Source organism: Microtus ochrogaster, linkage group LG4 (genome assembly GCF_000317375.1).
Source record: "Microtus ochrogaster isolate Prairie Vole_2 linkage group LG4, MicOch1.0, whole genome shotgun sequence".
NCBI lineage: Eukaryota > Metazoa > Chordata > Mammalia > Rodentia > Cricetidae > Microtus > Microtus ochrogaster.
The window spans coordinates 65271656-65281441 of NC_022030.1; the positions used below are offsets into that span (position 1 = coordinate 65271656).

The 9786-nt window shown below is 52.3% G+C and overlaps 1 protein-coding gene across 1 annotated transcript; it reads left to right on the forward strand.

Annotated features, from left to right (window-relative positions):
• The first annotated feature begins 1418 nt into the window (after positions 1-1418).
• Nppc (natriuretic peptide C) lies at positions 1419-5192 on the forward strand. Its single transcript, XM_005361756.2, has 3 exons — positions 1419-1639; positions 2011-2321; positions 5009-5192. The coding sequence occupies exons 1-2, from the start codon at positions 1550-1552 to the stop codon at positions 2299-2301; spliced, it is 381 nt and encodes a 126-aa protein (XP_005361813.1). The 5' UTR covers positions 1419-1549; the 3' UTR covers positions 2302-2321; positions 5009-5192.
• Positions 5193-9786: the final 4594 nt, after the last annotated feature.

A 9786-nucleotide genomic window follows, 5' to 3' on the forward strand; every position in this document is an offset into this window, starting at 1 on the left:
TCCTTCTCAGATACAACAGCAGGGCTGTCGATTCATACGTATTAACATAGAAAGGCCGTGTGTGGGAGGAGAGGGGAGGTGGGCAGCCACTCTTCCAGAACTGACAAAGGATTTGAAATTGACCTGCCGACCCAAATCAGGCTTCACCATGAGTCTTCTCCTAAACCAAGTGCTGGAAGGAGCTTGTAGTCCTCATCTGGGGACTTTGGGATGTCGTGGTGGGAAAGGACAAGGAAGAAGGAGGCAAATGATGAAGCCACTTTGCCCTCACTTCCTCTGTACCTTCCAGATGTTTGGTCCTCCAGACCTATGGTGACCCCGGCAGTCTTCCCGCCGTCCTCCATCTCCCTCTCTCTGTAAAATGCTAACTCTGGCTCCTGCCTCCCACCCCTCCTCCCTGGGTTCTTCCCTTTTAGAGACCGGTTCAGCAGAAGGGACACGAACTCCTGCATGTCACTCACATCTTGAGACTACAAGGTCTCTAGCGGCTGCTAGGTTACGGGGCTCCCAAGAGTCTGAGGGACCAAGATTCCAGACCAAGGAAAGATGTGTGCAGCAGGGATAAATGACCTGGTCTCCATAGCCAGAAAGCAATTCTCTACAGCCCCAAACTCAATGGTGATAATGGCCTGCCAAGGCTGGGCCTGGGTAAAGCCCCAGTACTGCCTATAGCTTTTTATGGTGTTCAGGACACTAAAGAAGACATTCCCACATGCAGGCAGAGTCCGTTCACCACTGAAGGAAGGTCATCTGCCTCCTAGCCTCCCAACGCCCCCAACCCCACCCCATCCCTAGCTCACACATGGATTGAGAACATCCTTGCTCTGGTACTAGAGGCTTACACCTCTCCTTTACAGCTACAGTCGGCAAGCGCTCCCACTGGGAATCTCTAGACCCCATCCTCTGCCTCCCCAAAGTAAGAGCGTGGCGGGGCGGGGGAGGTCAGCGCTACCACCCTATCTAACACGTGTCAGGCATTAGGGAAGAGTCTGGAAACAGAGGAATCTACTTGGATTTCAGGCTGCACCAACTTTCTACCTGTGTAATTATGCATAAAGGACATTTCTTCTAAGCCTTTGCACCTGCAAGAGTAGTACAGATGCATACCAGGAACAGGGCGCGCGGTGAAGACCCAGTCGGTACACTGGACGCCTAGAAGCCTGAGGACTAGAACGAGCTCATTCTACAAATGAAATTCTCTTCTGCGCGCCGCTCTGTGGCTCTGAGCGCAGCCGGCCGAGCCGCGGGATTCTTTGGAGGTGGGATGTGGGTGGGGGCAGAAGGGGGAGCCCCCGCGCCCCCCTCCCAACCGTCGATTCGGCCGCGTGCGCTGTGCCATTGGCCCTGGCTGCCCGGTGGGCGGGAAGATGACATCAGCGGCAGGTTGGATTATAAAGGCACCAGCCGAGCCACGGACTCAGAGCGCACCCAGCCGGCGCCGTGCAGCAGTGGAACCCGCGCTCGCCTAGCCAGCCTGCTCCGCATCTGCCTGCCGGACTGTTCACCGGCCGTCCCAGCTGCAGACTGCACCCTCGGCCTCATCGGCACCATGCACCTCTCCCAGCTGATCGCCTGTGCCCTGCTGCTAACGCTACTCTCACTCCGGCTCTCCGAGGCCAAGCCCGGGACGCCACCAAAGGTGAGTGCTGTTGCGGGGACACTTGGTTTGTGAGGGGCGTGGGAGGATGCGGTGCGCAGGAAAGGAAGACCCTTCGGACTTGTGCCTACAAAGCTAGGACTTCTCTGATTCATTCCTCAGCTTCTGGAGAATGTCATGCACATCTCCAGTGTCCCCAGTGTGCCCAGCAGGACAAGGGGCACGGGAAGGGCAAGGGGCTTCCCGAAGAAGCAGGAGCAAGGGCTGCGTGGCAGGTGGATGCTGGACTCAGCTGTTCCACATCAGTGGGGGCGCGCTCACGGCTGGGGAGGGCCACTCCACTCTGGGGCCCGCAAAAGTCGCCCGCGCTACATCCGTGTACTCTTTCACCTGCCCACTCTTCTTTCCTACAGGGCCCGCGAACCCCTCCGGGGGAGGAGCTGGCGGAGCCCCAGGCAGCTGGTGGCAATCAGAAAAAAGGTGACAAGACTCCAGGCAGCGGAAGCGCCAATCTCAAGGGAGACCGATCGCGACTGCTCCGGGACCTGCGCGTGGACACCAAGTCCCGGGCTGCTTGGGCCCGCCTTCTGCACGAGCACCCCAACGCGCGCAAATACAAAGGCGGCAACAAGAAGGGCTTGTCCAAAGGCTGCTTTGGCCTCAAGCTGGACCGGATCGGCTCCATGAGCGGTCTGGGATGTTAGTGCAGCGACCCCTGGCGGCGGTGAGTGATACCATGAGACTCTCCCAGCTCGCCTAGCTCTGCACCAGGGAGAACCTAGTCCTACCACTGCCTAGTGCAAGCGGTTTGATTTCCTCCTCCCTGATCCTTGTGCTCTGTGACCTTCCCCCAACCGATCCGGGCATGGGATCAAGTGTAAGCTAGACATTTGCCTGCTGCCTCACGTATCCCATTTTACAGATTAGGAAAATGAAGTGAAGAGAACATGAGCAAGGTCATAGATCGGGTTCAGCCTTAGAGGACCCTATCTGGCTGGCTTCCTCTAAAAACGTAGTAACAGGCTTAGCATAGGCCGAGTCCCCAACCCCACCCTGGACCACAGGCCAGCTAGCAATTTTAGCCCGGACCCAGCCAACTGGGAAATTGTTAAAGAGATCCTGGAAAAAGCGAGGGAAAGGTGTTCCACCAGTCCAGAGTAAATTTATCTGCCAGCTTTGTTGGCAGCGGGGTGTCAAGAACGCCTTTCTGATGTCCCTGAAGTGAGGCAGGCACGTAGACATGCCGCTCCTCACCGTGGAGAGAAGAGCTTCCGTGGGCCGCAGCAAGACACCTTTCTGCCTGGGGCGTTCTGAATCTTAACCCTGCTCTAAACCCAACTGTGGGCAAACTGGTCTATCCAGGATTCTGTTGTAGCAGCCCTGGGGCTCCCCAGATGAACCCTTGGGGCTTGTGACCCTGTTTCAAGAGAGGCAAAGGAACAAGCTACATCTTATTTCTTGCCCTAACCTCGAACTCAGTGTGTCCTAAATGAGCTCTGTTCCAACCCTGACCCCCACCCCCCGCCCACATTGTGCTCTGGGCTGTCTCTGGCTGCCTCCACTTCCAACATCCCCATCGGAGGCTGCTCGGTGACTTAAAGACCCTCCTGGATTGTTTCCTGCTCTCCATCCCTGATGATGAGGAAGGACAGAACCTCACTTAGATAACTGCTTCCCAGGAGAGCCCCTTCTGCTTCCTAGCTTTGGCTCTTGCTCACCAGCTGTCATTGCTTGCCCCGTTCCCTGTGGTTGAGGAGGCTGTTCTCCCTAACCTAGAGGCTGGTGGCCAGTCTCTTTCCCATAGGGAACAGGAACACCTCCCAAGTATTTCGCAGGAGCCTTTTTTACAGCATGAGAGACCTGCACAGAAGTAAGTGCCCCTAGCTCTGAGCCTCAGCTGGCCCACTCCTCTGCGTCCAGTCTTGAGCCCCCTCATACCTTGCTCCTGTTCTGCAGGGTGTTGGGATCTCTACTCTCCTTTATTTGGGGAGAGAACTGATCCTGGTACTTATGGGCAAGTCTTGGAGCTACCACTGTGGCGCCTTCTGTGGGAATACCTAAGAGATGGAATCTTAGGACTTGGATTTTCAGTTTGTGATTTTAAGTGCCAAGAATGGACTTCAGAGTCAGTTAACCTCTGGGTGAGTGCCTGGGATGTGCTTCCCTCAAGGTGCCTTGGCTTTAGTCTTCGGCATCCATAGGCACAGGGTGGTGAGAAACGTTATGGAGGGGAAATCAAGACAATTACGGCTCTGGACCCATTGGCCAGGGGAGGTAAACAGCCTCCTAGAAGTTCTTCCGGCATAAATGAACATAGAGAAGCCTTAGCCTTCTCTATCCCAGCCCCAGTGAGAGAACAGAGAGTTCACCCCTTCCAACCCTGCAGTCTCCTGGTGGAACAGACCAATGAGGTGCGCCTGGTCTTTAGGAAGAGCGCAAGGCTCGTTCTTCATACTGACGAGAAGTCCCGAGGCTGTGATCATGTCTCCACTTTGGCCCCAAGCACCATCATAATGACTGTCGCTGATGGTTATAGGTTTTGATTATACTATTGACAGAGACTCAGGTGTGGCCAAGACCTCAATGGACACTTTGCCCCTGGGATTCAGGAGCATCACACTTGAAACACAGGCAGAGAAGCCAGTTAGGGAGAATTGCCCTGGCCCCTTTGTGAGCGCCGTCCTTTAGGAGGGCTCTGCATGGCTGCCTGTTTTCAGAACACAGAGCACTAGCGCCACCACTGGTAGGGACTGAGTACAGCGCTCATCGCCTAACTCATCCTTCAAACCGCACCAGTCCAGCATGGCTGCTCATTCCTGGAAGCAACCAGTTTCTGAGACCGGCTAGCTAGGAAAGGAAGCGCTCTTCGCTCTTGGGTAGCTGTGACCCAGACACTGCCGAAGCTTAATATGTGGCCCTTTGTTAAATCCCAGCGCCAACTCTGAGAGGTGGCTATTATCCATTTTATGGGTGAGCTCAAAGCGACTCAGGGCCATCGGGGAAGTCAATTTTAAGCAAGGATTTGAGCTCAGAATGGGACACCCTGCACACACCTTGAGATATTCTTTTCTTTGCCCCTACGCGGCCAAGCAGACACAAAACCAGATGAAAGCAACGGCCCGAGGGTTTGCGTTATAGCAAAAACTGAGCCGAAAAGGGCCCCACCATTCCTCAGTGTGTCTCACCCATTGCGGAGAGCAAAGCCTATAGTTAGAACTTGGGGGAATGGAGGGGGGCGTGTCTGGCCGGCGTTATGGCTCCACCTGTGCTGGGCCAGCCGGTGCCAATCAAGGACTTGTAGATCAAAGGCTTCTGTAAGAAACGGGGAAAGGTTCTAGAACGACCCTGTAAGATGGCCTTTTTCAGTTAAGAGGTCAGAACTGAGCGTCCTGTGTCCACTTTGTGTTTCAGGATTGGGAACTGCTCCGTGCTCTGAGGTCATCCTTGGTCATCCGCCTCCAGCATCTGGAAACACCTCCAACGCAATGTGGCTTTTACATTTCTTTTTATTTTTTTTCCTCCTGGTACTGGCAATACACAACACCAGCTGTTTTATTATTATTTGGGGAGGGGAGGGGATGATTTTATTGTTTGGGGTTTTTTTTGAAAATGAAAAATAAAAAGTTATATTATATATATATATTATATACATGAAACACACACTCCTACACCGACTTGATGACAAGGGACAGTTTTTAAAGTGACTGACAAAACCAGCTGTAAAACATTGCTGTTTGTAAATTCACGTCATGCATAAATGTATTTATGTTGTAAAGCTATTTATATTGTTTATAAAGAGATATTTATAAAAATTTTATTTATGTAACTAAATGAAAGAAGCCAACCATTGTAATGTTTTTGTCCTAACTAGTTGAAAAAAAATGTAAAAAAAAAGAAAAGCCATTCCATGAACATCTTGAAAACTGTCTTTATTTATTCATTCCTTTTTATTTCAAAAATTAGGCTGAGCAGAGGGAGTATGTAAGACCAGGCATTTGCCTCCAAATAGCTCTGTCAGTCAGGTCCCCGACTCCCACTTTCCCTGTGTCCGAATCCCTGAGGGAACCTGGCCAAGTGCAGGCTCCTCCCCCTATCTGCCCATCTATCCACTGAAGTTGGTCTCTCAGAACTGGGCTGGCCATGTGGACCACCGCGGGGTAACTGCCAGCTCTGACCCGGTGCCTGGGAACCATGTCAGGAGTTAAAGTGGTTGGTTCGACTGCTTTAGGGTCCCCAGTTCCAGCTCCCCTTCTCTCTGCTGTGAGAAGAAAACTGCTCCAAATTCCCCCTCTGTCTCAGGAGTGAGGTTTCTGTATGCCTCATGGGACTTTCAAGTTGCCATATACAAGCCTCTTTCGTGGTTCCAAAACCTTGGGTGGGCAGCTCCCTGTAACCCCGTATGAGCTGCAGTGGTCAGAGGGAACCTTAGGCCACACACCTCTGAGAATGAGCAGAAGTGGCCGGATTTCACATGCGCACCCCCTGTGGGGTGTGTTTTGGGAGGAAGCCTACTAACCATCACAGTTCCTAAGCTTTGAGTGTGAAATTATGAATAATGATTCGGAATTTATGAATATCATTTAGATTAGAATCTCTTTTCCTGACATCAGCAGGAAACTTAAATAATTCAGTGGTAATCTCACCACATGCTCTATCCAAAGACACGGCTGTGCCGTCTTCCCTGACCTCTGACCCCATTAGAGGAAAGCAGAGCCGAAGAGAGCCCCTCCCAACCGAGGGTGGTGGCACACTCCTGTATCCCCAGCACCGGGGAGGCAGGAGAATGGCCGCAAGACTGAGTCCAGCCTGGGTACACAAGAAGCTCCAGACCAGCCAGGCCTACAGAACAAGACCCGGGGGAAAGAATAAAAACCTAACACTCTCTTGGTGACATCATGATACCAGGTGGACTGGGAATGTGTGTGGCCTTGTGCCATGGGATCAGCAGGCCTACAGTTCCAGGAGACAGCTATCACCGGGGGAGTACCTGATAACACCTGGTCTTTCTGCGGCCACCAGATCCATGACCTTCTCTCCAGCAGCAGCTTCTCACAGATCTGGGTGGCCAGCACAAAGTTGCAACCCAGCTGGAGAAGGCTGGAGCCTTTCCCATCTTCTCCATTTCCAGGACCTGAGGGGACATTCCCAACCCCCTCCTGGGGGCCAACTGACCGGTCATGGGTGTGACTGCCTTCCTTCCTCTGTCTCGCTCCCACGTCTATGGCTAGAGACCCAGTACCAGTGTCAGGGTGTCAGGCGGGGTGAGAGCTTCAGCACTCCGGCCACACCAGTGCCTCAGCCTGCCATTCAGGTGAGCACCCCTTACCAGAGGAGGAAGAGGGGTATGCAAGAGCCTTAAGGGTGACAAGAGTCAGGCAGATGGTCGTACTTTGGCTTTGGTGGTGATGGTGCAGGTGTTTCTTCTTCAAGCCCAGACAGAAGGGGCCAGGAATTCTGTGATCCAGGGAATTACCACCGGAGACAAAGGGGGCTTCCCAATGGTCATCCCTGGGGTGTAGCCAGTAACCAAGGGCTGATAAGGACTCGTGAGTCATTGCTACAAATACTGTCCTATGCGGCCTTCATTCCATGCATTATCCCCGAATAATAGGCAAGACCCACAGTTGGCAATATCAACCCTCGTGAGTGAGGCCAGACTCTCCAGCTATTGTCACGTGTCCTAGATGTCACTAGACAACTGTTCTCCTGCGAAGGTCAATGTTGTGTCAGCTGATAGAAGTGCTTAGGAAATCAGCCTCTAGGGGTGTCTGTAAGCAAGTTTCTAGATTGGTCCAGTGAGGTGGGATAACCAAGAGGCTGGGGATCCAGACGAAATTAACCTGGAAACGGAGCTGGAAAGATGGCTCAATGGTTAGCAGCGTGTGTTACTCTTGCAGAGGACTCGAGTTCGAGTCTCAGCACTGGGTGACTTACTTCCCCTGACTCCAGCTCCAGGGGATCCAGCACGGCTCTGGCCTCCTCAGGCACATGCGCAGACACATCCATGCATGTGATAAAGGAGAAAGGGGCTGAGGACCAACATTTGTCTCCCTCTGTCACCTGACTGCTCCCAAATGCCATGGTGCTTCCTCTCCGTGAGGGACTGCGCCTTTGGTCTGTGTCAGAATCAAACCCTTCTCTCCTCAAGGTTCTTTTGTCTGGTATTTTGTCAGAGCAAGGGGGAAGGTAACGAATGTAAACTTAAAAGTCCCAAGTCTGCCTCCATAGTAGCAACAGAGACGTGCCATCCCAGCCTGGGAATTCTGCTAGAAACTGAGAGGGGTTGACGAACATTCAGTAAGTAACTGGAAACTGGAAACGTTTGGGGGCTTAGGTATTCCTTAGTGGTATACCCAAGAGCTTGAAGCTTCCCGTCCTCCTTCCTGGTTCCCAGCATTCCACCTCACGTTGCCTGGAGACCTGCGCTTCTCTCCCACGTGGGAGACAGTAACTGCCAGCATCTGGAGACATGGCCACAGTGTTGGGACTGGCAGGCGTTCTGGTCCTCTGGGACAAGGAGGGACCCTTGGCAGCGTTAGACACCCCATGTGCAGGGCCAGTTGGGTGGAGTGGTCAAAAGTACAGCAGAGAAACAGAAAGTCCATGTTCTAGAAGGCGTTAGGCCTCCGGGTGTCCCAGAAGACACCCTCTGTAGGAGCTCCCAGGATGTGAACACATGGGCAAGTGGGGTACGGTGTTCAGACATGCTTTCAGGATAGTCGAAGAATAGACCTCCAAAACCTATCTGCAGGGCTGGGAAGGGTTCCACTGATAAGAGCACTTGCTGCACACGATCTGGAGTTATAATGCCCAGCATCTACCTAAAAAGTCAAGCATGACCTCACTCAGACTTGTAACTCTGGCACTATGGAGAATTGAGGCAGGAGGATCACTAGGACTTGCTGACTACCGGTCTAGCTCTAGGTTCAGTGAAAGGCCCTCACTGAACTTCATAATGATAGAATGGGACACCTAACATCTTGTGACCTTCCTGTGCATGCATACACACACACACACACACTAGTGCAGAGACACCTAGACCGAAGTTCCAACAAATTTTGGAAGCCCTTTGTTGAAGCCCTCAAATCGAAGGGAGTCAGGGCACCCAATGGAGATGTTTTCAAGCCTGCAAGCCTACCTGGTCCTGGGTGTACAGCTGCCAACAGCAGAACCAGGACCAGGCCCACAAGCCTGACTTTGGGCTCCCAAAATAGCCAATAGAGAGACAGAAGGTGTAGTTCTAAACATGACACTCTGTCGTACAGAGGCACGGAAGTGATGAGGCTCTAGAGACAGATTTCTAGGTCCCCAGCCAAGCGAATGGCTTGCAGCGCTTCTTAAGCACACCCTCAGAGCAGGCGGCGGGAAAAGGGTTGTGCGGGGCAGGAGGCCATGGGGATGATCGGCAAGGACATGATATCAGGACACAGTCAGAGCCTTGAGAAAAGCCCTCAGGCAAGGCAAGAGAAGCAGAGTGGCAGAAGGAGTCACCCATGCTCTAGTTTGAGAAAAGTATATTGAGAGGGTATTGGTCAGGGTGCATAAATCTATTTTCTATTGCTCTAATAAAACACCTGAGCAGTGTTCTGCTTTATGAAACAGAGTTCTACTTTATAAAGAGTAGAGATTTATTTAGCTCATTGTTCCAGGGTCTGGAAAGTCCAAGAACATAGCAATAGTAGCTGTCTGGGGCCTTCTTGATTCATTGTGACAGGACAGAGGACATCATATGATGAGACAGCAAGCAAACTAACTCTCGTCCTCCTCTCTCCTCCTCTTTTTCTCCCTCCGCCCAGGGAGTGGAAGTTCTCACTGAGGCATTGGGTCCAGGCATCAGAAACAATAACATAACTAGCAAAAGCCATTTAAGGAAGGGTTTGCTCTGGATTGTGGTTTGAGAGTATAGTCCATCACGGCAAGGGAAGCATGATGGCAGACACTTGAAGCACTGTTCACCTTGATCCACAGACAGGAAGTGAAGACTGGTGACCGATGAGCGCCTCTTCTCTTTGCTCAGGCAATCAGAATGAGTCTCCCCAGCCCAGCTCAACTCAGATGACCAGGCACGGGCACAGCCAGAGACCACGCCAATCTAGATCTTAACAGCCATGCTTGTCTCCTAGGTTGTCAGGCTGTCAATCAACGTGAACCATAACCCTAGCATTGTCTGTGTTTTTATCTGTGTGCTG

Coding starts and splice junctions, on each gene's coding strand:
- Nppc (XM_005361756.2), top strand. CDS start 1,550: ATGCACCTCTCCCAGCTGATCGCCTGTGCCCTGCTGCTAACGCTACTC. Junction 1,640..2,010: donor AGCCCGGGACGCCACCAAAG/GTGAGTGCTGTT, acceptor TCTTTCCTACAG/GGCCCGCGAACCCCTCCGGG.